Source organism: Meriones unguiculatus, chromosome 1 (assembly GCF_030254825.1).
Source record: "Meriones unguiculatus strain TT.TT164.6M chromosome 1, Bangor_MerUng_6.1, whole genome shotgun sequence".
NCBI lineage: Eukaryota > Metazoa > Chordata > Mammalia > Rodentia > Muridae > Meriones > Meriones unguiculatus.
The window spans coordinates 123,629,249-123,656,437 of NC_083349.1; the positions used below are offsets into that span (position 1 = coordinate 123,629,249).

Here is a 27,189-nt window from a genome sequence, read left to right on the forward strand (position 1 = left end):
ACAGCAAGAAACTTCAAAAAAGTAGTAAATTCATCTGTTCCTTAAAATACGTGTATGCAACTGTTACAAAGCCATAATAAATGGTTTTATAAAATGTAATTTTATTTTATGTTACTCTGCTGTTACATAGGGCATACATTTTCACAAGGCTTTTTTGGGACTACAGTCAATGATTAGCAAACACACAATATAGTGGTCCAACTCTCTAAAGAACAATCACTGGACAAACTGGACACCCTCTCACATGTGCACAAATCTGCATGGAAAAGTACTAAAGTTTAGACTTGGACTTGTGTACTTTATTCCCCCTTTCTAGTGTAGTAAGAAAGGACATGCATTTTAATTTGCCCAAAGCAATGCTTGTATTCTGGCAGCAACATGCTACTTCTATTACAAGGTAAAGTGAATACCAGAGCTACGAAGGCAGGAGGTGTAAGTGAATTTTTATTGGGAAGGAAGTTGTCAACTTAAACAGCAGCAAATGAAGAATGCATAAGGAAACTCCCTGTTGTCACAGACAGATGTAACCTCCAGAGTATGTGACACAGGAGACATTTCAATCTGTGACCCCAAGCCCGGATGCATTAAGCGCTTTCCCATTCAATCTAACACTTCTGGATTCCTACTAAAAAGGAATATGTATTAAGAGCATGGAAAAGTTGCTTTTGAAAGGAAAACCCCAAAGGGTCAGAGAGGGAATGTAGAAATCAAGAAGTTATTATTACAATCACTTTAAATTGTAATGCACTACATTTCCATATCTTCACAGTAATACAAAACACAGTCACTTGCAGAACTGGTTCAGATTACTTAAATACCAACTGTGCTGTCAGTCTTCTACACAAGTGTCTGGAAGTTACTCGTGTTTATATGAAATGAAGCTACTGATACTTTTCTACAGCAGTAACTGCACACCAGGAAGGCCGAGACAACACAAACCAAGGGATGGAGTTTTCCCAAAGCTGCAGTGTGAAAAGACTATAAACAGTTGATCCCATACACATGAGTGGGCTTCCTTGCTAGAGGAAATCCAAGTGGAATAAAGAATGGAGATGTAAAAAGGTTTTCTTGAGGGGAAGAAGGAAGGCGCCCTGGATGCCTTTAGTTTTCGGCCCCCTCTGCTGCATCACATTCTTCTCCCGCACTGTCTGATGTCCATAACTACAGAAGAAAAAGAGAATCATGGTCAGTTATTACTTCCATCCAGACATTAAGTCCCTTAATAAGCCAATCCTTTAAACAAGAGGATGACCGAGGCAGTCCTTTCTCAAAACTGAAAACTATCCGGCCTTTCAAAAGCAGCCTAACAGACACTTACAAACCACACATGTGCTTCTACAAGATACAGATGTTTACTGTGGCAGTGCCACCAGTCTACAGCTTCCTCCTTGAGCTCCTGCTCTGACCTCCCTCAATGATGGACTACAACATGTAAGCCAAATACATCCTCTTCTCCCTAACTTTTGGTCATGGACTTTATCACAGCAATGGAAAACAGGCTGAGACAGTTCCCAACACCACACATGTAGTTAAGTAATTTCATTTTTTTCCATTCTTAATAGTGAAATGCTTTCCTTGAAAACAGTATTAAAATAGAACTATTTAAGAAGAAAATCATGTTCTTGGTAACTGTTTCCAAATACACGAAAGGCTAACAGAAAAAGGAGCAGACTTACTCTGTACTGACAGAAATTTAAATGGGGGTGGGGGAATGAAACAGGGCATGTATACCTGTGTATTAACTGAATGCTAACACTACAATATTCCAGGGTCACTCACACCTAAAGGAATTTTCTCCAAGACCTACTTTGTCTTCTGCCTATATATATGTTCCAGTGTCCTGCCAGATCCATGTGTTTCCTACATCCATGACAGCAACAAAGCAGCTACCAAAGGTGTTCCAGTCTAACTTTGCAGACTTCCTCAAGCTGGACCTGCACTTTTCCCTCATAGCCACAGATGTTCTCACAGACCCTGAACTGCATTAAAACAGCCTGTTCTTCTTGGACTTGGCCAGCATTCCAGCCTTTTGACCTCCCTACAGTGGCCCTAGTGTCAGGAGGAAGCAGCCAGAGAGAATCTTCTACTGTTACCCACTTATTATCAAGAAAAGGGTGAAATGGTGTGCTTCAGCCCAGGACCAACAGCTCCAGGTTCTTCCAGCATTCCTCAGTCCCTATCTGCTGCTGGTGATGTCTGGCAAACCCTACCCTCTACCCTAAACTTCCCAGGGCAGGGCTTCCCTCTTCCTCGCCATGTAATCTGGACATTTTGGAGCGCTCTCTTTCCCTCCTCCTCTCTTGCGTGGTGACCAAGAGCTGCTTCCACTGAACCTACATTTATATACTTTAAATTGCCTTATATGAGAAGCAGTCCAACGCCCTCATTTTTTAATTACAGAAAAATGGAGGAATGTCGGCATTTAGGCAGCCTGCTTCTCAGTTGCCTGGTAACCTATGCTCTCATGTGTCACCCGCCAGGTGTGGCACATGCGCTTCAGCTATACCAGAGCCATAAATGGATCCCTGCCTCTTACCTCTTTCTCGGTCAGGGCATACCCGCCCCTCCTCCTGCCAGCTTTCTCTCTCTCTCCTTCCCCCTCTCTCCATGTCCATCCAATAAACCTTTCATCTGTTGTGCGCATCATTTCTAAAATAATAACAACCAATGGCCAAGATGCTACTTGCAACTTTAGAAAAATTAGGCTCTGAGATTATCTTAAATTATTACTAAGATATTAAGATAAACAGAACAAAATCTCAAAAAATACCCCTCAAAGAGAGAACAGAATCAAACTAATTAAAAGACAGTTCTGAGTCCAGTATCATCAACCCACGGAACCAGCTGTGTGTCACTGTTCTGTTCCTCGCGGCTGCAGGCTCTGCTAACATCTAAGAATGCACAGTGCTTTCCAATTTCCTTCTTAGTGAACTTGTCACTGGTTCAGGAGCATTGGGCAGATATGGAGCTTTATAAAACACAGTAACAATAATACCACCTAGTTAGAGCAAGTTGCAAGAGCACGGGAGCGCCCTTGAAGAGGACACTGCGGCCTCTTTCCTGTGGCTGCCAGGAGAGATGCAGGCCTTCACCTCACACGTTCCTGTTGAGTTGCTCAGCACAACCCGGCCAAGCTCCTACTGTGGACTGAACCTTCAAACATGTGAACCAAACTATATGTTTCCTTGTTTTAAAGTTGGTTAATCTCAGGTATTTTGTCACAAGAACAGAACACTAATGTGTCCTTTATCTACTGCTTAAGAATTAGTGAGAAAAGCCAAAGAAAAAGATAAAACAGGCTTTAGCTTACTTACTAGCAGAGGTAAGCTTACATATAGGCTTAGTCTCTATACAGGCTAGTTTTTTTGTTGTTATTGTTTTTGTTAACACAAACCAAAATCATCTGAAAGAGGGACCTTGACTGAGGCAATGCCTCCATCAGACTGGCCTGTAAGCATGTCTGTGGGGCATTTTCTTGATCTGGGAAGGGCCACCCTGAGCATGTGTTTCTAGGTTATAAAAGAAAGCAGGCTGAGGGAGCCATGGAGAACAAGTCAGTAAGCAGCACTTCTCCATGGCCTCTGCTTCAGTTCCTGCCCTTACTTCCTTCTATAATGGACTACAAATTCTAAGCTGAAATAAAATCTTCCTTTCCCAAAGCTTTGGGTTATCATGTTTTCTTACTGCAATAGACTGCAAACTAAGAAACACTTTATTCAAGCACAACAGAATTCACCAAGAAAACTTAAAAAAATACCTTGTCACCATGAAGACCTTTCTCCAAACTTTTAAGAGACTATATAGTTCTAGTCAGGTGGTGGCACACACCTTTCATTCCAGAACTCAGGAGGCAGAAGCAGGAGGATCTCTTGTGAGTTTAAAGCCAACCTGGTCTACAGAGTTCCAGGCCAAGGCTACATAGAGAAATCTTGTCTCAAAAAAGCAAAAACAAAATCAAGAGACTATAGCTCTTCTCTAACTGTCCCCCCAAAAGACAGGAAGAGGTTACTATTGTTTCTGAAAACAAAGCCACAGTTTGTGGACAACTTACTGTTAAGTTGTCTCTAAGCAACTGCATGATGAGGGTGCTGTCTTTGTAGGAGTCTTCGTTCAATGTATCAAGCTCTGCAATGGCTTCATCAAAAGCCTGGTGAAGTGAACATTCACAATGAGTAATACATTCAGTTACAGAAGCTGCAGTCTGCAAACACAATCATGTGTACGGCCACATTATTATATGGGATAACACTATGGAAGTACTGCCTTGGTGACATAATTTAAGATTTTGTGAGGGCTCCTCACAAAGCCCCTTCCATTTGGGGGACTTCTGGCCTCACTTTTCCTTACTAAATCTATACTGCTCTGGTCAAAAAAAAAAAAACAAAAAAAAACAAAAACTTGAAACTCACTGTTAGTACTTATGCCAAAAGGACACCAGATTTCATTACAGATGGTTGTAAGCCACCATGTGGTTACTGGAAATTGAACTCATGACCTCTGGAAGAGCAGACAGTGCTCTTAACCACTGAGCCATCTCTCTAGCCCACAATACAATTCTTATAAAAGCTAGCAGGTAGTTATGCTGCCCTTCTGAGACATTTGAGGGGAATGCAGGTTTCTAGTGCTCAAACTTAGCAGGCACTCCTTTCTAATATTTGATGTTTCCTTCCTGAAGTTACTCTACTTTAATCGCTTTGCCTTCTAGGCAGACACTACTTAGAATCACAGTGAGAGAACCATATTTGGGAGGCTGACAGGAGCAAATGCAAAAGACGGTAATAAAAAGAAAACATCTAACGCAAAAGAAACAGCCTCCTTGAACATTCAAATACCTAAAATTAAATATGCTTAGCATCTCAAAACCCTTAGCCAAAAAGGGATATTCCCAACATAGATCTTACCGTTTTAGCCAGTGTGCAGGCAAGCTCTGGATTATTAAGGATCTCATAGTAAAATACAGAAAAGTTAAGAGCCAGCCCCAGGCGGATTGGATGTGTAGGCTGCATCTCTTTCTTGCTTATATCAAATGCTTCTTGGTAGGCTCCTTGGGAATTATCTATCGTTTCTGTGAGTTGGAGAAAAAAAAAATTGTAAACACAACAGTAAAAGTATCTATCCAATATACAACATGCTAACAGCTTTAAACAACAGCTACCAGTTCTGAGTCATCATAGCTCCAGTGTACTTAAATAAAACTTAGGAGGACAAGCAAGACAGTCAGTGGATAAATGTGCTTGCCACCAAGCTTGACAACATGAGTTTGACTGATTCTTAGAACACACAGGAAAAGGTGTCCTCTGACCTCCCCATGAGTAATGTGCCATTTAGTTGTGTGCATGCGTACACGTACACACACATAAAATTAAAAAGAAAAAAAAAAGAGGCCAATCTATTCATATAGGTCATTTAAATTTACTGGACAAACCATATACTCATCCTCCCTCCCCCCTTCTTCAAAAATTAGTTATAAGCACCAATGTTTATATGGCGCTCTAAAAGTGCAATGTGTCAAACTGAGCCTGATGGAAAAAGCCTGCATTCCTAGCTACTTGGCAGGAGACTGAAGTTTCACGGTGAATTCAAGTACAGCCTGGGTAATTTAATGAAACTGTCTCAAAACTTAAGTAAGGCTAGGAACATAGCTCAGTGGTGGGGCACTCTGCCTAGCATGTATAAGACCCTAAGTTAAATCTCCAGCAAAATAATAATTATTATAAATATTTTAAAAAGAACCAGAAGTATAGTTTCAGTGGTAATCTGTACCTATCATATACAGAACCCTGGGTTCAAGCCCAGCCCCCCCACAACCTATCACACTCCACTTCTATGTTCTATATATGTTATATATAAATACATATATTCTATATAAATACATATATACATACATATATAGAATAATTTATTAAGTATATATAAAGAATTGTGGAGCTACAATTATGACAAACTCCCAAAACATGAAAGCTAAACCTGGAATATCAAATCAATGGATCAGTCCTTTGATGGATAGCATTACTGGGATATGATGGGAACTAGGAGGTAGGACTATGTAAAGAAAACAGGTCAAAGGAGTGTTTTCTGGACAGATATACATTGTCTCTAGCTATCCCTAACCCTCTTTCTTCTTGTCTGCAATGAGGTGGGCAGCTCTGCCCCACCATATGCTACCAAGTTCTGCCTACTTCTGGGTCCACACTGATGTTATTGAATAAGCGAGTCACCAGCTGAAACCTCTGAAACCAAGGTAATTCCTTAAAAGAAAAAAAAAATGATTAGTTATTTCCATGTACATGTGTGTATGTCTGTATATATGCATATGCCTGAGATTAGGAGCATCCCTTGGAGCTATAGTTACAAGCAATTGTAAGCTGCCTGACATGGGGTGCTGAAAGCTGAACTCCATCTTCTACAAGAACAATACATGTTCCTAACTACTGAACAATCTATCTCACCAAGCCATAACTCTCTCCTTTAAGCTTTTTCTCAGGTATTTTGCTACTGTGACAAGTGTACCCATTCTCCCTTCTTTTTATATGTTCTGGCTTTACCCACAGGTCAAATATACTTACGTTTTCGATCATCGCCACAAGCTACTTCAGCAAGATACCGGAAATAATCTCCCTTCATTTTCAGATAGAAGACCTTACTCTCTGGATTAGTTGCATTGGCTATTAAATACTTATCCAACAATTCCTACAAGAAATAAAACAAACACTAGTAAAAAGCCATATCATCACAGACAAGAACTTGTAATGGTATACTTCTGCCTATCATTCCAACCTGGACCCAAAACATGTTCCTCACAACAGGATCAGGTTGTTGTACTCTAGCTTCCCCGGCAGGTCTTAAACAATTCAGCCCACGGTTTACAGCAAAATGCTTAGATAACACCAAACACTGTCATTAGAAAAAGCCTGTCCTTTCAGCAGGCTATTTACCCAGTATTAACTGATGCCTGCTTAGGTGCCATGTACCCGACTAGAGTAAATACATTAAAAAGCCTGAAATAGCCAGGCAGGGTGGTGCACGCCTGTAATCCCAGCATTCAGGATGGAGAGGCAGGTGGACCTGTGAGTTCAAGACCAGCCTGGTCTATAAAGCAAGTCAAGGACAGCCAAGGCTACAAAGAAACCCTGTCTTGAAAAACCAAAAGAAAGGGAAAGAAAGAAAAAAAAACTGAAATTAGGTTCATGCTGCCCTCAATAAGTGTTCAGTCAGTTAAGTATACTATGAACTATTAACATCCAAGTTCTGGAAGATGAATGAATGAGATGCTATAAAAGCACAGGAAATTGACATGAGGACAGGCAGGGAAATGGAGGAGAAAAGCAGGTAGGAGAGGGTCAACCAAACCTTAAAAATGTATGAAAATCACATTAAAACAAACAAACAAACAAACAAACAAACAAACAAACAAAAAAACCTGTCATAGATAGGGAAGGGACTCATGAGGCCTCATCCTTTTCTGAGGATTTATAAGCAACTGACAATAATTGGGAGACATGCTTATAAGGCGTGAATTCCTCTCTTAAGTATCTCTAGGTAATTAGTAGCTAGTAGGGGAGAGCTCTTCAGCAGTACAGCTACTGGTAAGGCCCTCAAGCTCCTGTAAGCAGCCCAAGTAACTCACTATGGTTTAAAATGGTGCATTCAGTGTCCTCTGCAGACAAGTGTCTGTCCAAAAAAAGAGAAGTACAGTATCCACAGACTAGATTTAGAAATGTGTATAGCAATTTGAAAACAACTTTTATGTCAACTGGATCTAAATTGATTAGCTTTATTAGAGTGGTGCTGGGGACCACACGGTGCAAAACCTAGCATGTGCTGTCTGGCACGAGCTCATCTACTGGTTCATACCTTTCATTGCTGAGTCTAATAAACATGGTTATATTATTTATTTAGACACCGGGTTTCCTTATGCAGCCCGGCCTTTCTTGGAACTTGTGATCGTCCTGTTCTAGTCCCCAAAGGATTATAGGTGTATGTCACCACACCTGGCTATCTTTTATCTCTGATTTCATACAATGACATTCTGCACTTAAACCAACCACCTAAATTGAAATGTTTGTGCTGACTGAACATACAATTTCTTTAGACTACCTATTTTACTTAGTATTAAGTGATTTAAAATTTAACTCTTATAATAAGTGTTACATGCTCAGAGCTCAGAAAACAAAACAGTAACCGACCAGCTCCTCTGCCTCAATTCAGTTTCAGAAGCTGAACAAAGAACAGAAGTTCATGTTTGCATTTTTGAAAAAATACCAGATACTATCTATTAATAAGCTTCAAAGTGCCAACTATGATATAAATTGGAAAGCCTAGAAAATAACCCAGAAGACTTTTAAATTCAAATAAAAAGTCTAATAAAAAATGCCCAACAAAATGCAACCACTGTATCTTTATATAAGTTTGATAGAAACAGGAAAAAAACATTTAAAATCTTTAAAAAATACATTTGATGAGTGTTCTATCTTCATGTACACCTACATGCCAAAAGGGGGCATCAGATCACATTATAGATGGTTATGAGCCATTATGTACTTCCTGGGAATTGAACTCAGGATCTCTGGAAGAGCAACCATGCTCTCAACCGCTCAGTCATCTCTCCAGCCCCCTTAAAATCTTTTTAAATTAAAAAAGAAAAAAAAGAAAGAAAGAAAAAAGCCTTTAACATGGGGCTGAAGACATGGCACAGTGGTCTTACTGCTCTGCCAGAGAACCTGGGTTCAATTCCTAGCATCCACATGGTGGTTCACAATCACCCAATCCAAACCTGATGCCTTCTTCTGAACTGTGGTACCAGCCACACAAATGGTACACATACATACATGCTGGCAAAACACTTATGTACATAAAGTAAATCTTAAACTTTAACTCCAAAATTTTATTTTATAAAAGCATCAAAACTATGTATGTTTAGCCAGGCACAGTGGCGCACACCTGTAATCCCAGCTATTCAGGGAGGCAGAGGCCAGCCTGATCTACAAAAGTGAGTCCAGGACAGCCAAGGCCACACAGAGAAACCCTGTCTCAAAAAACAAACAAGTAAACAAACAAAAACAACTATGTTCAAGTTGGCAAGTTGCTGAGATAGAAATACAACATAAGAGGTCACTAAGGGCCACCCCCAAATTCTAAAGGCTGGACTAAAAACCAGTGTTCCTCCTGCAGCACCATCATGAAACGGAAAAATAGTGTCCAAAGACCAGATTTTTAAGAAATTCAGCTTCACAGGCACAGAAATGCATGCTTTTAATCCCAGCAGAGGTAGAGGCAGTTGGATCTCCATACGTTTGAGGCTAGCCTGGCCTACAAAAAAAGTCCAGCCAAGGTTATACAGAGAAACCCTGTCTCAAAAACAAACAAAAAACAAAAAACAAAAAAAATTTAAGAACTTCAACTCATCTTCACCAATATTATGTTTTAATGATTTATTTTATCTACATCAGCACTTTGCCTGCATTCATGTCTATGTGAGTGTGTCAGATACCCAGAAACTGGAGTTACCGTCATGAGCTGCCATGTGGGTGCTAGGAATTGAACAGAGGCCCTCTGGAGATACATAGCCCTCTTTACTGCTGAGTCATCCCAGCACTCAGGAGGCAGAAGCAAGTGGATTACTGTAGCTTCATGGCCAGCCCGAGTTCTAGGCCAGAGAGGGCTACATAAAGAGACCCTGTCTTAAGAAAGAAAGAGTGGAGCGGGCAGTAGTGGCACATTCCCTTAATGCCAGCACTAGAGAGGCAGAGGCAGTCAGATCCCTCAGTCTGAGGCCAGCCTAGTCTACAGAGTTCCAGGACAGCCAAGGCCACACAGAGAAATCCTATCTTGAAAACAAAAAAGAAAAGGAAAGTTAGTATTTACAGTTAAAAGCTTTCCTATTGCTAATAATAATTATTTTAAGAGTCCCTCTCTGTAGCTAATACTGGTATTAAGCTCTGAATCTTCCTGCCTAAGCCTCCAGAATTAAGGATTACAGGCATGAGCCACCATAGCTACTTCTAAGCATTATTTTTATTTAACTCATATTGTAAAGTCTTCAACCAGGAACTATGGGATCCTGGAAGGTGTGAAGGACCCCTGCCAGGGCTTCCCTGCCACTGGCAGTGTTATCTGGCTGAAGGGTACAGAAAGCAAATAATGTGAGGAAGCTGTAAGATGCCAGTAACACTATTCACAACTATAAGATGACCTGGTAACGAGAACACTCTAGAGCAGTTAGTTCTCAACCTTCCGAATACTGCCATCCTTTAATACACTTCCTTGTGTTGTAGTGAGGAAACTAGGAAAGGGTTTCATTGCTACTTCATAACTGTAATTTTGCCACTGTTTTAATCTGATATGCAGGATATCTGAAAGGGGTCAAAAACCACAGGTTGAGAACTGCTACTCTAGATCAAAGAAACAAGAACAAGGAAAGGATGTAAGAAATTTACTCTCAGAAAAACAAGATGGGAGTTAACAGAAACACAATACCACAAGAGCTATAAACTACGAAATGAGTCTGTCAAGAAATAGCACTGAACTATCCCTGACATGAACTCAGCGGCTGGCTCTTTGACCTCCCCCCAACCCCGAGAGGGAGGAGCAGCTTTGCTAGGCCAGAGGAGGACATTGCAGCCAGTCCTGAAGAGACCTGATAAGCTAGGATCAGACTGAAGGGGAAAAGGACCTCCCCCATCAGTGTCCTTAGAGAGGGGCAGGAGGAGATGAGGGAGGGAGGGTGGGATTGGGAGGGAATGAGGGAGCAGGATACAGCTGGGATATAAAGTAAATAAACTGTTAATATAAAAAAATAAAAAATTTAATTAAAAAAGAAAGAAATAGCACTGAGAGCAAATGTAGATTAGTAGTATTTCCTTTTACTCCTTGCTCCCATGTCTTAGAAAAAAAAAACAACAACAAGAAAACAAACCCTATTACTAATTCTTAAAGGTAACCCACTTAGCATTTCACAATTCTACACAATTCTATCTTCACGTAATTAGCCATTTTTAAAAGTATGTTTATTTGTGATGGATGCGTTATGTGGCGTACTGTCACCTTCAGAGGCCAGAAAATGATGCCAGAACCCCTAAAGTCGGAGTTATAGTTGGTTGTGAACCTCCTGGCTGGAAAGCCACCTCGACATTCCAGGAAGAATAACTATTCTTAATGCAGTCACCTCGCCAGCCCGTAAGAACAGTTAATGTTTTTCCACTAAAAGTCTCCTGTTCAGCAAACTGTAACAACCAACTGTATATATTAATGTCATCCATGTCCGAAATAATGCACACAACTGTTAGATACTTTAGAGCTTTCATTTTAAAATGTCTGTGTTGTCATCTTCCTTTTCCTATTTAGTTCTTCTTTCAGATAGCCCTTTTAGCTAATATCAACGCTTTCTTAACTATCTTAAAATGAAATTGGTAGATAACACATACATATATACACAGACAAAACTATAAATTTCATCACCTGAACTTGTATATATATATATATATATATATATATATATATATATATACACACACACACACAGACACACACACACACCAAAACCACTGTGTAATCTGATGCGTAGCTTTGAGACTTTTTAACTACCAACTTGTTCAAGTAACATGAATGATCACTCCAGTCAAGTTACAATCAAAGCAAAGTACAAGTTTCTCTTCATTTTTAAGTAATTGTATTCCTACATAATTTCTTGATCATTAAAACATTATGAATTATATCTAAATATTTCAGTATAATGAATCTTGAGCCAGTATCTGATCCAAGAGTCAAGCAGGATCAAGCTCCAAGTTTTCTGTTTCCTCAGGAAATAAAATAAATAAAAAGAAAAAAAAAATTGGCAGGTCCAGTTCAAATCTAACACAAGTTTTCCCCCTTACTCTGTGTCTTCTCTGCATACAAGCACTGACTCCTGCTGAATAACGAATACATGCACTTCATATAAAATATGGAAGTGAAAAACAGAAGTTCCCCCTGCAATTCCTTAGACATCTAGATCTTCAATTTCTTCAAGGCAGCAACTACTACTTGCTTCTTTTATATTTTTTTCAGAGATTCAAAGCACTAAGAATCCACTTTTTTCTCTTCCATACATTATCCCACACGGAGTCCCTCTATATTATAATCCCTCTGAGGTATCTCACTTGGAAGACAGAGCCAGGAGGATTTCTCTGAGTTCAAGGCTAGCCATAGCAAGATCCAGCATAGCCAGGAGCCTGTTTCAACCAACAAACAACCAACAAACCCAGAATTTTTTTTTTTAAGGATGTATTTATTTATTATGTATACAGTATTCTGCCTGCATGTGAGGCTGCACACCAAAAGAGGGCACCAGATCTCATTATAGATGGTTGTGAGCCGCCACCATGTGGTTGCTGGGAGTTGAACTCAGGACCTCTGGAAGAGCAGCCAGTGCTCTTAAACTGAGCCATCTCTCCAGCCCAAACCCAGAATTCTTAAACTATTGAAGTTGGCCAATGAGTACATATTCTATTTATTTTTGCATAAGATTTTATTACTTTCATGACATAAATTTTTTTAAATTGAAAAGAAATGAAGTCAGGAGGAAGGAACAAAATAAAGAAAGGCAGTCCACTTCTCCAGCCAGCATCTGTACAGCTTAGATATAACAGGCTCCTGACCTTGGTTTTGCCTATTTACCACAAACACCCTCTGTCCTCACAGTCACCAGTGGCAGGTGGTCACCAAAGACCACAGATAGGTACTTGAAAAGGACATTCATGCCACAGTGCAGCGGGAAGTCACAGGCTGTGCTGACCAGTTCTGCGATGGCGCTAACTACATGCTTAGAGTTCTTAAGGTCTCCAGATATGCCACACTGAACCTCTGCTCAGTACCCAGTAGCCAAGCTGGTCTGGAATTCGCTCCAGCCCAAGTCAGTGCAGAATCCACTCCAACCTTAGTTACTTTTCCATTGCTGTGATGAGACAACATAACCAAGCCAACTTATCCACAATGCATGGCGCACATGTGCACATATAACTGGTGATGGCATAGGCTTTGAGCCCAACAGTGACACACACACATCTTCCAACAAGGAATACCTAATCCTAACCCTTCCCAGGTACAGCAACTGGAGATCAAGCATTCAAATATATGAACCTGCAGGAGCCATGCCCACTCAAACCACCACGGGGCACTTGCTATTAATCCCAGCACTCTGGGAGGCAGAGGCAGGCAGGTCTTCAAGTGAGTTCAAGGGTAGCCTGGTCTACAAAGCAAGTCCAGGACAGACAAGGCTACTTGCTAAATTAGTGCCATGAATTAATGAGGGCTGTCATCACAATGTCAGAGACTTAATATATTACTCAGGCTCTACAGAGTATACACCACTCTAGCTACAGTGAAAACAATAAGCCAAAGTAGTTCAGGCAGTCAACTGGTTATTTTTGTGGTCAAAAGAGCTAAAATCCAAAAGATGAACAGACAAAGGAGGCGGAGGGGGAAGCACTCAGAATGTAAGTTTTCCATAAAAACAGAAAAATGTCCCTTCCTCAAAGATCTCTATTTCCAGTCTCTAAATCCTTTCTCCTGACCCATAGAACCTCTAGCCACCACTAACAGAGGCAAAGTTAGTGTTAGTATCAATTTCTGCTTTGAAGCACAGTAGTGCCTCACAGAGACTAGAACAGTTGTCATGAACAGGATGTACTTCCTACACGCACACAGATAAATCAATCAGAAGGAAGGGAGGAGCAGACAGAAACACACACACACCAAAAGATACTCTGGCATGTAAAATGTTCCTCCAGTGTCTGCTTCAATTGCCAAGCTGCTGTGGTTATAGTAATGCTGAAGACACACAACAAAGCTCGATCTGTAATTAGGCATAAAGATGGTAAACTGCCATGTGTTCAATAAAGAAGTCATTCTTGCCCTTCAAAGCAGCCGCACCAATGTTTAATATTACCAGAAATGTCCTGTCGGACTTCTGCAGAATTCCCATGTTGGCAGCTAAGTACTAAGCAGTTGTAGCTACCATATAAAATGGTAGAAACACTGTCTCTCAGAGTTCAAAGATGTATATAGAGGAAAAAAATATCCCCTGTATTTTGTCAATTAAAAACTATTGTACTGCGGGGCTGGAGAGATGGCTCAATGGTTAAGAGCACTGTGTCCTCTTCCAAAGGACCCGGATTCAATTCCTAGGACCCACATGGCAGCTCATAACTCTCTGTAACCTCTGTAAAGGGATCTGATACCTTCACACTAATGCACATAAAATATAATTAAATAAATTATAAAAAAATGTCAAAAAACTATTGTACTAGGCTGGAGAGAAGGCTCAGTGGTTAGGAGCACTGGCTATTCTTTCAAAGGTTCTGAGTTCAATTCCCAGCAGCCACATGGTGGTTCATAGCCATCTGTAATAAGATCTGGTGACCTTTTCTGGCATGCAGGCACACATAAGACAAATACTATGTAAATAATAAATAAATCTTAAACAACAACAACAAAAAAAAACCAAAACTATTGTACACAACCAACATTTCTTTTTTGTGATAAAAACAAAAACAAACAAAACAAACACCAGTGCCCATACTTTCCCCTTCAACCACAGAATTTCAAGGGAAAGGATACAATAAAAGAGGGGAAAGATCTTGGTTTAGACCTAAGTAATAAAACTGAACAGATATTCTGACACCCAAAACAAAGCTCCATTAACAAAGAGGTCAAAATTGCTTGGTTAGCTCACTAGATATAGGTCATCTAAGATCACAGAAGACAGGAAATGACTGGTATTAGCAAGGACACCAATGTAACTTTAGTTTGTGTCTTGTTATGTCCAAATTGTATTAAAGCAGTATGGGATAGAATTTGCACTAGATTATATATGAAATCTATAGCTATCTATTATCTATGTAACTGTATTACATGTACCCCTTACAGCCACCTCTATCAGCTCAGTCTCAGGGCTCTCAATGAAGAAGTATGTTTGCTTAGGTGTGTAAATGCTGAGCACTGGAACACTATAACCTGCAACACCCACATGGAACACTGTAATCACCATACAAAGCTCCTTCCTGCCCCCTCATCTATCCCAGTCTATTCCCAGATCACTATGCTCATCTCCAGCAGTTTTGCTTGTTTTAGGACTAAGAAGAGTATCTGAAGTTTTTCACTTAGCAATTTTTCAAATAGTCTACTCCTGTTTATTGCTGAGAACTATTCCATGACTAATATACTACTGTTTTTTTTTTTTTAATCCGTTTTCTCTAATGGATTAGTTGCAGCTTTCTACTCTTAGAATAAATTTTCTACAGATATATTTTTCAAAATATTTTTATAAATTTGCACCTCTAACTATGGACACCAAAGGTGGTACAGAAACATCATTTACAAGAGATGTAAAGAGAAGAAAACTTATAGTTTATCCATTGTCACCTTAATTCTAGTCTGTTGGTTTAATTACCTTTTTCTTTTTTGGTTTTTTGAGAGAAGACTCTGTGTAGCCTTGGCTGTCCTGGACGCGTTGTAGACCAAGCTGGCCTCCAACTCAGAGATCTCCTTGCCTCTGCCTCCCTGAGTGCTGGGATTATAGGTGTGCACCACCACAGCCAGCTTAAATCCTTTCTTGAAAGTGTTGTTCACATTATTTCATAAATAGTTTAAAAAGGCCTCTTAATACCATGTAGCTCTCATGCCACACTATTCAGATTCATTAAGGAATAAAACGGCAAGTTAATGAGCCCTCTCAAGCCATTATATCAATTAAAGGACTAAAAATATAGGAAGAGGTTAGATATGGTAGGCCTGTTAGTTGTCCCATATTGTAAAGGGTTAACCTATGGAAGCTTTATTTAAAACAAACAAACAAACAAACAAACAAACAAAGCTTGTCCTGGCCAGGCTGTGGTAGCACAGACCTTTAATCCCATTACCCAAGAAGCAGAGATGTCTAGAGTTCAAGGCCAGCCTGGTCTACATAGTAGGTTCCAGAAGAGCCAGAGCTACATAGAGAAACCTGTCTCAAAATAATCTCCCACCGAAAAAAAAACTTGCCCTCAAACACACTTCTACTTGAAAAAGTAGTTATCACCATTAACCCAAAAGCAGCACAAAATGCAATAACGAAGGCTCACCATCAGACCACTGTGGCTTGTTGATGGGTCAGCCATGTATTTCTTAATTGTTTTTTTTAAAATCAGAAGGCACTGATTTTACTTTGCCACTCTCTACTGGTATCTCTTCACCTTAGTCTGTAGCACCCTTACTTTCTACCAAGATAAAGCTCCATTGATTCAGTGTCCATTCTAACTGTATGAACTTTACTGAGCTGTATAGTTTGGGACTCTGCAGGCATTTGAGTGGCTTCATTACTAAAAGTATGGAACATCTTGGAAACACACCACAGGGTTCAACAACCCATGGCCACAGACTCCAACTATCAATAGCAATTTTCATGAAGGAGGAGGAGAATTATGCATCTTTCATTGTCTTCCTAAAATGACAGAAACTAACAGTTTTTTCCTCTGTGACAAGTTTGTCCAGATGTTGTTAAAAGTCCACATAGCATAGAGAGGACAAAATACCCTGGTTGAGAAATACTAATCTAATTTAGATTAATAACATTCCATTCCATTTTAGTTTTTTCTCCTTTTCCCATTGCTATGATAGATGGAGAGATGTCTCAGTGGTTAAGAGCCCTGATTGTGCTTCCAGAGGACCTGGGTTCCATTCTCAGCACCCACATGGCAGCTCACAATCGTCTGTAACTCTAAGATCTGACACCCTCACACAGACATACAAACAAAACATCAGTATACATAAAAATGAAAATAATTAAAAATAAACCACAGGGCCATGCACATGCTAAGCAAGCACACAGTGACTTCCATTCACTCCTAAAAAACAAAAACCTACAAAATTCTTGGCATCAAATAACTTATGTAACCCAAGGGCAAAATACCCAAAGTCAAGACTAAAATTTTGTTATATCCTGTATATAATAAGAAGCCTTTGGTGATATGAAGTCCTACTCATTTTGTCCAAAGACCTGTCTTCTCTCTCCAAAGTTCTAAGTATTAACTATATTTAGTAAAGTGCCCTTCTTTTTTTTTTTGGAGACAATTCCCCAAAACAGAAAGCTATACTGTGGTCTACAGTCAGCTACCATATATTTAGGAACTACTATTTCATTTCATGTGATGGCATACAACTTGGGGTCAAATCTTTGTTCTACCCTTTACTCACTTTGTGATCTTGACCAAGTTACTAACTTCCTTATGCTTCAGGGTTTTTTTTCAACTTTAAACTTAACTTATGGCAATAGAGTAAATATACAAAATGCTGGGAGTACAGAGTGCTCGCCTAGCATTCCAAAGACCCTAGGTCCAATCCTCAGTATCTAGGATACACACAACTTAAATTGGACCTTATTAGAAAAAAAAAAAAAAAAATTGCAACAAGTATAGAATACACTTAAGAGGTAGTGGCAGGACCAGAAATCAAGGCCAATTACAGGTACATTTATCTCCCCCATTCTACCCCCTAACCCAAAAGCCCACCAATGTAGTTATTGCACCTACAAACCTCTAACAGTGGGCACCATACTCAACTTATAGATGAAGAAAGAGTGATCTGTTAGTGCTCAAGGCAATGAAGGAGCAATGACTTACTTAAACGCTGCCCATTTCAGAGCCCATACTTTTCCTATTACACATAGAAAATTGCATTAAGATCTATGATTACTAATGATCAGGAATAATGTATCTGTCTTAGGCTAAAATAAACCAGCATGAGCTACATTTTCATTAGAAGAGGTTAATTTAGAACCTAAGTAAATTTAAGGTTATCACTGAAATAAGGTTATACAGTTGTTATAGAATCAGAGCTTTCTAAACTGTCTACACTTTTTATTTTATGTGATTCTCTTTTTGGCCCCCTCCCCCTTGAAACAGGAGAGGTTTAGCTAGACAGAGCAGATTAACAGGGCAGCTTTTGATAAACAACCTCTGCCTCCTGAATACTAGGATTAATGGTATGCACTTCTCTACTCTTTTGATATATATGATTTTTTCTTCTTTTTTTTTTTGGAGACAAGGTTTCTCTGTATTGCCCTGGCTGTCCTGGAACTCACTTTGTGGACCAGGCTGACCTTGAACTCAGAGATCCATCTGACTCTGCCTCCCAAGTACTGGGAATAAGGTATGCGACCATGCCTGGCACTTGATTCTTATTTTGACATTTTCTTTCTGTCTTTCTTTCCTTCCTTTTTTGTTTTCTAAAGCTAGCTCTTGCTGCTCCCCAAGGTACTACAAACCCTAAAACCTGCTTCAAACTCCCAAATGTCTGGGATTATAGGCACATTATCACTGCAGTTGTCTCTGGCTCTTGCTTGTTTTGTGAGACAGGGTCCCACAGAATCCAAGCAGGGCTCAAACTCACACAATATAGCAGAGGCTGATCCTGATCTTACTACCTCCACCTTTCAACGGCTGGAATTCCAAGCGTGGGTCACCAACCCAAGCTGATTCTTACTTTAAAAAATATCATAGTACTGATATTTCTCAAATTTCAGTATTATACTGAAACTCATCTACTGAAAGTCAGAGTATTAGAGTGCTAGCTGTCCAGAATACAATTTAAGCACCTGGTTCTTCTTTAAAGATTTATTTATTTATTTTTATGTATGAGTGCTCTATCTACACTATCTGCACATATACCTACATGCCAGAAGAGGGCATCAGATCATATTATAGATAGTTGTGAGCCACCATGTGATTGTCAGGAATTGAACTCAGGACCCCTAAAAGAGCAGACAGTGCTTTCAACAGCTGAGCCACCTCTCTAGCACAAGCATCTGGTTCTTAGTCCACAGTTTGTAAATGATAGATTCTTGTTCCTAAGTCCCAGAGGGGACTTTATGAATCCATCTGATTTATTTGACTTGCTCTGACTTGGTCTTACTTCATTTCCAAGTTCTGAATTATTCCCAAACATTTCATACTTGCTATTTAACTACTGCTTGATTTTTCACTAAACTTTGCTCTTGTCAACATTCAGATCACGAAGACTTCTTCACAAAGCCAGTACACTAGTCACTGATTTTCACCTTTCATTTATCTTTGATGGCATGTGCTTCAAACTGAATTTTAGAGGTTGTCTTAGTTACTTTCTTATTACTGTGATAAGACAACTTATAACGGAAAGTGTTTGAGCCTTACAGTATCAGAGGGTTAGAGTACACAATCGCAGTCAGGCATGATTCTGAGAGTTTACATCTCAGTCCAAAAGAGGGAGACAGAAAGTTACTGAAAGTAACTCCTCCAGTGGCACACTTCCTCTTAACAAAGCCACACCTCCTAATCCTTCCCAAATAGTTCCACCAACTAGAGATTCAAGCATTCAAATATATGAGCCTATAGGGGACATTCTCATTCAAACTACCACAAAGGTGGGAGTTAAAGTAGAGGTGGAAAGGCAAGTTCCCAATTGTTATAAATAATTTTAAAATTTTAGGCCAGGGCTGGAGAGATGGCTCATCTGGTAAGAATACTGTCTGCTCTCCCAGAGGTTCTGAATTTGATTCCCAGCAACTACATGGTGGCTCACAACCATCTATATTGGAATCTGATGCCCTCTTCTGGCATGAAGGCATACACACAGACAAAGCACTCAAATATTTAAAAAAAAATTTTTTTAGACCAATCCTCTCTATCCACATAAATTATATTGACATGTACAGCCCTCCCCTAGCATTTTCAAGGCCCTGGGTTTTAGCTCCCCAAAATGAATTACTAATCTATCATTAATCAGATTTTTATTGACTAATTTAACACTCCCCTTGTCTGTGTGTTCAAATTATAAACTGGTTAGCTCATACTCAAACCATGAATTCTAGATGCAGCTACACCATTCCAAACATCTATAGGTGCTGGAGATATAGCTCATGGTGGCAGAGCACTTGCCTAAAACTTGCAAGGCCCCGAGTTCAATCCCCAGTACTGTAGAAAGAAAAAACAAATGCTGTATACAGTGCTGTAGACCTGTAATCAGCACTAGGGGAGGCAGAGGCGGGCAGATCTCTGTTGAGTTCGAGGCCAGCCTGGTCTACAGAGCAAGTCCAAGACAGCCAAGGGCTACCGTATCTCGAAAAACAAAAAAACCTAAAACTTCTCCCTTTGACCTGTGTAAACTATGGTTCCTACCAACAGACCATTCACTGGACACACTGAAAGCCTTCTTTAAGCCCTGTCTAGAATTCTTCCCAACAGCCTAGAATACTGACAACCACTTCTAACACTCACCCTCAAACCTACTCTGTGACGTCTTGAAATTTGTTTCCTTCTAACTACACTGCATTTTATTCCTAAATACCTTATAGAAATTACCTTATATATTGCCCTATATTATAAATTACTAGAGGACAAAAATCAGTGGTTTTCAGCTTTGTTCTTCCCTGCATTATTTAACCTTTCACTATACAGCAAGCTCTCTGGTTTATTTGCCAACCTGAAGACCTGCTTTCTCAGGATACTTTTCCCGTTGGTCATCAAGGCAAAATTCAGCTGAAGACACTTTTAATTTGTGCATTGGTGTCTCAGATTAATTAAACCTACCTCTTCTATTTCTGTCTCAGGCAAGAAAATGAACTGTCCTAATTTCAAGAAGTCTCTCTTTATTAAAAGGATATCCATGAGAGGTCTCTGGTGTCTGGTCACTCTCTCAAACCACATCATCAAAAAAAGGAAAACTCCCACATTTATGTTACCATAAAACCCAAAATTTCTGAGACTGGAGAAATGATTTGGTATTTAACAGCACTTGTTCTTGCAGAGAATCCCAAGCCTTAGTTGAGTTTCTAGCACCAACATGGTGGCTAAGAACTAACTCCAGTTCCAGGAAAATGACCCCTGACTCCTTCTGGCTTCTTTGGACAATCCATCTCCATAGGTGATGGACACAAACACAAAGTATCTTAACATAAGAATTTTTAAGAGCTGCAAGATGGAATATATATTTCTTTGGTTCAGAATTAAATAGCTTAGTTTACCTTTAAAATGTGATTTTTAACTGAATGAGTCAATAAATCACAAAGTGGTAACAATAGCCATCAATATATGCCATTAAAGCCTGCTATTATTATCAAAGTTGGCAGCTCTCCTGAACACAAAAGACTCAGACCAGAGTTGCCTCCCACATGCTGAGCAGGGACTGGAACTTAAGAGCACATATGCTACTACAACAAAACCTCATCTTTATAAAACCCACAGTCTTGTTTTTTATTTTTAAGACACAGAGTTTCTCTGTACAGCCCTGGCTGTCCTGGATTCCCTTAGTAGACCAGGTTAGCCTTGAATCCACCAGCCTCTGCCTCCCTGAGTAATAAAACAGCAGTTTTTAGACGTTACTATGTATAAACTCTGATTGCTTCTGGCCCCTAACATCTGTATCTATCAATCATGACTTTGTTCAGATATTCTCTTTTGTTTTAGAAAAGCGGGTAGGATTTTTTTTTCCTGTTTTTCTTTTTTTGTAGGTTAAGTTTTACACAACAGGGAACAAAAGTTTTAGGTTCCACTGGCTTGCTGTAATGAAGGAAAGAACGCTAGAAAAGTAATTTTCCTTCTTTTATGAAACGTTGCATGCTTGCCTTTCAAAAGGCACCTAAACAATATATGGAATAACCCTAGGAGCTACCAGTCTTTTAGAAAGGCGACCCGTAAAGAACAAACCCTTTACAGCTCCCTTACAGTGGTCTATGACTACATATGAATGTGCACACGATTCATAGAAATAACTGCAGCATTAAAATATCTGACACTCCATGATATGCTATTAAAATCTTAGAAACTTGCTTTATTGACTAAAAGATCTGTACAATGACAGTTTTAAAAAGGTTCCCTCTAATGAGGGTGAATCATAGCAGTTACCACCCCTGCTAGGGCTGGATATTTAAAAACCTGGAAAGCTACCCTTGCCCATTCACACCAGAAATGCTTTCAACACACCAAACTTACCTGAGGTAACAAAGAGAAAAGAAACGCTATTAAATAATGAAATTAACCAGGACATTCTATTCTTCAGATTGTATCCTTTTCATTCAGTAAACTCCCCTTACACACGGACACACACACATATTAGCAAGGAAAGGCTCAACATATTCTTACCTGAAATTTCTAAATCTTGGGGAGGTTAATGCTAGCATCTCTACGTTAAAAGGCGCCATGCCTTCTCTCTGCGGTGAAGCCCCCAAAGCGACCGACACAGATCTCACGACCAAGTCTCCCGGAACAAGGTTAAATAGATCTTTTCCAGCCTTGTGTAAGCCTACGCGGCTGTTCCCAAGTTTCTGCAACCCAGAGCCCGAAGAAAGACTTACAAACCCTTGAGAAAGCTCTGCAACAATGTGTGAAGGAAGCCAGCGGCTCATCTCACAAACTCTCCACCCCAAAAGGTTCCTCGCCGTCGAGAGCATCACACAAAAGGGTCTCGGCTACCGCCGCCCTGCTCCCCCACGGCGGCCAGCGCCGACTCACGACTCACCAGGACCGTGGTACAGATGGACCTCAGCTCCGACTCCACTTTCTCCCGATAGTCCTTGATCAGCTGCAGCTTCTTGTCGGAGGTGTCGGTCTTCTGCTCGATGCTCGAGATGACCCTCCAGGCGGACCTGCGGCCCCCGACCACGTTCTTGTAGGCCACCGACAGCAGGTTGCGCTCCTCGTTGGACAGCTCGGCGCCCTGCTCCGTCACGGCTTTCATGCAGGTGGCCATGTCGTCGTAGCGCTCGGCCTGTTCGGCCAGCTTGGCCTTCTGGATCAGCTCGGTCTTCTCCATGGCGAGCAAGGGGGCGAGAGCCGAGCCGGATCCGGAGTCCTCCTGAGAGCCGCGAGGGGCGGGGCGGGGCGGCGCCGGGGAGGACAGAAGAGGAAAAAAAAAAAAGGGAGAGAGAGAGAGAAGCGAGGAGAGCACGTCAGACAATGCGGCCGGACGCCCGCTTTGTCTCGGCGCACGAGGCTGGGTCCGCGGGCCTCGCGCGGGGCCACCGCCTTCCGCGCGCGCCCTCCCGCCCGCCCTGCCTCCCCGAGGCCGAGGCGCGGGCCCCGCCCGGCCCAAGATGGAAGCGGCCGTTGGCGCCGCACCTTCCCGTCCCAGCCCATCCCTCAGGCGCGCGGAAGCCCAGCAGTCCCGAGGACCGCGCCCCGCCAACCTCAGCTCCGGCTCGGGCCTCGGCCCCTCGCGGCAGCCGCCGCTCCTCAGCTGCACCCGCACTCACCTTCTAGTCTCCGCGGCCACGACGCGAGTCCCACCACTTTGATCTGCTTGGGGCTTTAGCCGAGGACCCTCCCGTCTCAGCCTAGCGCGGAGCCGACGAGCTCTCCGCTGACCAATAGCGCGCTGCACCTCCCCGGGGAGTCCCGCCTCCAGATTCTCCCCTGGCCAATGAGGAGCGAGCGCGCGGAAGGGGGCGCAGTGGGGCGGGGCGGGAAGCGAAGCGGAGGCTCGGAGGGTGGGTCGGCTCGGGTAGGTTCGGTTGGCCCGCAGGCTGCGGCTTCGGCCACGGGGTTTCCTCCAATTAGATCCAGGGTGAATGGACGTCACTGTTGCCATGGCGATGCTTTTACCACCTCCCCTCATCCTCCCAGCCAGCCCCGGCACTCCTGGGTGCGGCATGGGACCCGGAGGTGCGCTCGACCTCAGTGGCTGCGGCCGCGTGTCCTGCAGCACCGGCCGCTGCAGATGGGGCGTTGCAGCTTGCTGGCTGCTGCGGCTGCAGTGGACTTCTCGGGGGTGACATAATTGGCCGTTTTGTTGCACAAGCGCCTTTCTTCCACCTTCTTATTCTTGACAAAGGTTTGGAACCCCCCCCCCCCAAAGACTTTAAAATGCAACCTATATGACTTTCCTGTTCCGGCTGCAAATTAGAAGTATCCCTATCCCCATTTAAAAAAGAATTCGTCCCCAGAGAAAGTGGTTTAATTCAAGTTTTCACACAGGTACCCTTGAAAGCAGGAATTCCCTTGTGGAAAGGTAAATCTAGGAGATCTGGGCAGGTCCGCGTGGCAGCGTCAGGTACGCTTTTCCTTACAATGGGAAATGACATTAAGCACGATTTGGAGAAACGCAGCTGTGACTTAACCGCAACCCAAAGCATTTTTAAAAATTTTTTCCACATCACTGTCTAAATGCAGCCCCCCGCCCCAACACACACATAAACGTACTCTGTAAAGCATGTGTACACGCTTTTGTGTGTGTGTGTGTTTCTTTTTTCTGATATTTTTTCGAAAAACCAAAATTTTTTCTTGCTGACTTCCGATTTTTCTCCCCGCGATAAACACCCTTCTGAAATGAGAACACTTGCCCTCAGACGCTACGCATTCAGGGTCATCGCTAACATTTTCTTTTCCTTTTAAATCAGCAACCTACTCTCCCGGTCCTTCAGCCGGACTTAAAGAATGAAATTGCCACCTGGGTTCATGGGCGCTGACATTGCAATTCCAGTTGTTCCTCAAGGGTTCAAGGATCTTCAGTGACTGCCACAGGCAAAGTGGATTCAAATGCTAAGTACAGCCTAGCGGATCTGGAGACTCCAAAATGGAAGGTCTGACAGAGCCTGCAGATGGCAGGGAAAAGGACAACCCTCCCAGAATTTCAGATTCTCTCCCAGGTGCCCCTCCCTACCCAGCTTGTAAAGGTTGCTTTGTGCTTTGACCAGGAGAGGCCTGTTTGGAAAGTGACTGCCTCAGTGTGCTCCAGTTCAGTAGCAGAGGGCCCGGTGTTATTTCTGGAATCCCTGAGGCCGTGCTGTAGACACACAAGCGTTTATGGTCCTGTGGGTTGGGGTGGAGCTGGACACATAGAAATCCCAACGGAAAGAATTTCCATGTGGAAGGTCAGATAAAATGTCTTCTGTGTACCCAATGAATTTCAAGATTCCCTAAATTAGAGCAGCAAGTCCAGGGCATAGACAGGAGACAGCCATGGAGGCAGATGGGGAGAAGGAGGCATTTGAAGGGAAATTGTCAAAAGTGTTGCTTCAGAGAGGCACCAGCCAGAAGGAGAATGGGCACTAAATTCTTTATCAGTAAGTCAAGATGCTCTGGCCTCTCTCCGGGTGGCATTGAGCAAGTTTGTGCTTTTCTCTGTACTCTACCCCCTAAAATCTCTAATTTTATCCAAATATTTTCTGCACACCAGCTCATATAGTTGTGATCCTGTGAAATGAGAAACATCGACACATTGTGAAACTGTAATATCTGAGGGTCTCTAGAGAATCTGCCTCTGTCCGAAAGAAAGATCTGGAAAGAAAGATCAGTGCCAGGAAACAGAAAAGCTGAAGCTTACTGACATTTATTGAGCATCACACGATTTAAGTCCTGCAAGGATTAACTCGTTCAATATACTTAATGCCACCTGAAGGCAAACACTGTAGTTAGTAATCGTCATCTCCAATTCAAAGAGAAAGAAAATGAAGCACAGCCTGATCGAGTTTCAGGGACAGGTCACCCTGCTTCTCAGCAGCAAAGCCTACATACACGGACCTAGCAATGTCAAAGCGAACTTTGGTGTCAAAGTTCACCCTTGAATCCTCACTGTGGCTGCCTCCTTAGGCTCTGATAGTGGCTGTAAAGATTCCAAGGCTCCTACTAGTCTCTCCGTCCTCTTGGAGTTGCATCCTAGTGAGTGCGATTGTATTCGCACATCAGTGTGCTGGGAAGGATTCTTAGGGAATGGACAGCAAAGAAAGTACTAAGCAGTTATCTTCTTTTTCCCTGAATTGCCTGCTAACAAGTTGTTGTTGAACATAACAAGACACATTCATCTTACAGCCAGATGATCCTAAATCTCAGTCCTGATATTTACAATTTGACCTTGGGCATCTTGATCCTCTTTGGACCTCAGTTCCTGTACCTATAATCTGTAAAAACAGTTCCTAATTTAGTTAAATCAGCTATCACATTAGAAAATATGAGAAGTCTCGCAAGTACCCAGTAAGTAATTTTAATTTTGTTCTGTTTCCTCCTTCCCTATGCTTGGGGCTAGGGAAGGTGTCCTCCTGCTGCAGGGAATTTGTGAAATGTTAATGAAAACCTAGCTCTTTTTTTTGTGTGTGTGTTTGTTTGTTTTGTTTTTCCGGACAGGGTTTATCTGTGTCACCTTGGCTGTGCTGAGCTCACTTTGTAGACCAGGCTGATCTCGAACTCACAGAGATCCCCTGCCTCTGTTTCCCAGAGTGCTGGGACTACAGGTGTGCACCACCCAACCCAGTGAAAGTCTGTCTCTCGAATCATTGTTGTAATTAGCATATGTAGGAACTGCAGGATGGCTACCGTTAGTGTCAAGTGTGATGTTTCCACAAAGGTTTTTTTCTTTTCATTTTATTTTTATTTAATTTAATTAATTAATTTTTTTTTTCAGGATAGGGTTTCTCTGTATAATGCAGGCTGTCCTGGAACTCACTCTGTAGCCAGGCTGTCCTTGAACTCAGAGATGCCCCTGCTGGGATTAAAGGGCCACCATGTCCCAGGGAGACTGACATTTTAATCGGTGGATTTTGAGTAAGTTAGATTGCCCTTATCTTTATGGGTGGGTCTCATCCAGTCAGTTGAACTCCAAACAGAGGAAAAACGCCAGCCTGCTTTGAGCAGGAGGGTCCTCCAGCAGTCTGTGTTTGAGTGTCATCATTACCAGGGGCCCCTTTAAGACCTTTGGACTGAAAATGGAATATCAGCTTTTCTGGGGCTCAGCTTGTTGGCCCACCCTGCACAATAAATCAATGAGTTATAATCAATCAATCTCTCCTATTTTTACACTGTGACAGTTAATGTGAATTTGTCAGCCTGACAAGATCTAGATCCACCAAAGAGACAAGCATCTGAGCATGTAGGAGGTCATCTCTAGTAGGTTAACCGAGGCGGGAAGACCTGTCCTAAATGTGGGTAGCACATTTAGTCTCGCGTGGGCCTAGGTCCAGGTCTGCAGATACAGAAAAGTGGAGCTGGACACTTGCATCTGTCTGTCTCCTGACTACAGATGTAACAAGGCCAGCTGCCTCTTGCCATTGTACCCTCAAACTGAGACCTGAAATAAATCCTCCCTTCCTGAAGTATTTTGGTGAAGTATTTTGCCACAGCATGAGAGAAGGAACTAATACATCTATTCCGTCTAAGTTCATGACTTCATCCTGTCTGCTCAGCAAATGATACACATCTCTCCATAGCTTTAACT

The 27,189-nt window shown here is 41.8% G+C and overlaps 1 protein-coding gene across 1 annotated transcript; it reads right to left on the reverse strand.

Annotated features, from left to right (window-relative positions):
* Nucleotides 1–81: 81 nt before the first annotated feature.
* Nucleotides 82–23,371, reverse strand: Ywhaq (tyrosine 3-monooxygenase/tryptophan 5-monooxygenase activation protein theta). Its single transcript, XM_021661571.2, has 6 exons — nucleotides 23,237–23,371; nucleotides 22,504–22,839; nucleotides 6,567–6,690; nucleotides 4,902–5,065; nucleotides 4,052–4,147; nucleotides 82–1,161 (listed from the first exon to the last, which is right to left on the reverse strand). The coding sequence occupies exons 2-6, from the start codon at nucleotides 22,795–22,797 to the stop codon at nucleotides 1,102–1,104; spliced, it is 738 nt and encodes a 245-aa protein (XP_021517246.1). The 5' UTR covers nucleotides 22,798–22,839; nucleotides 23,237–23,371; the 3' UTR covers nucleotides 82–1,101.
* Nucleotides 23,372–27,189: the final 3,818 nt, after the last annotated feature.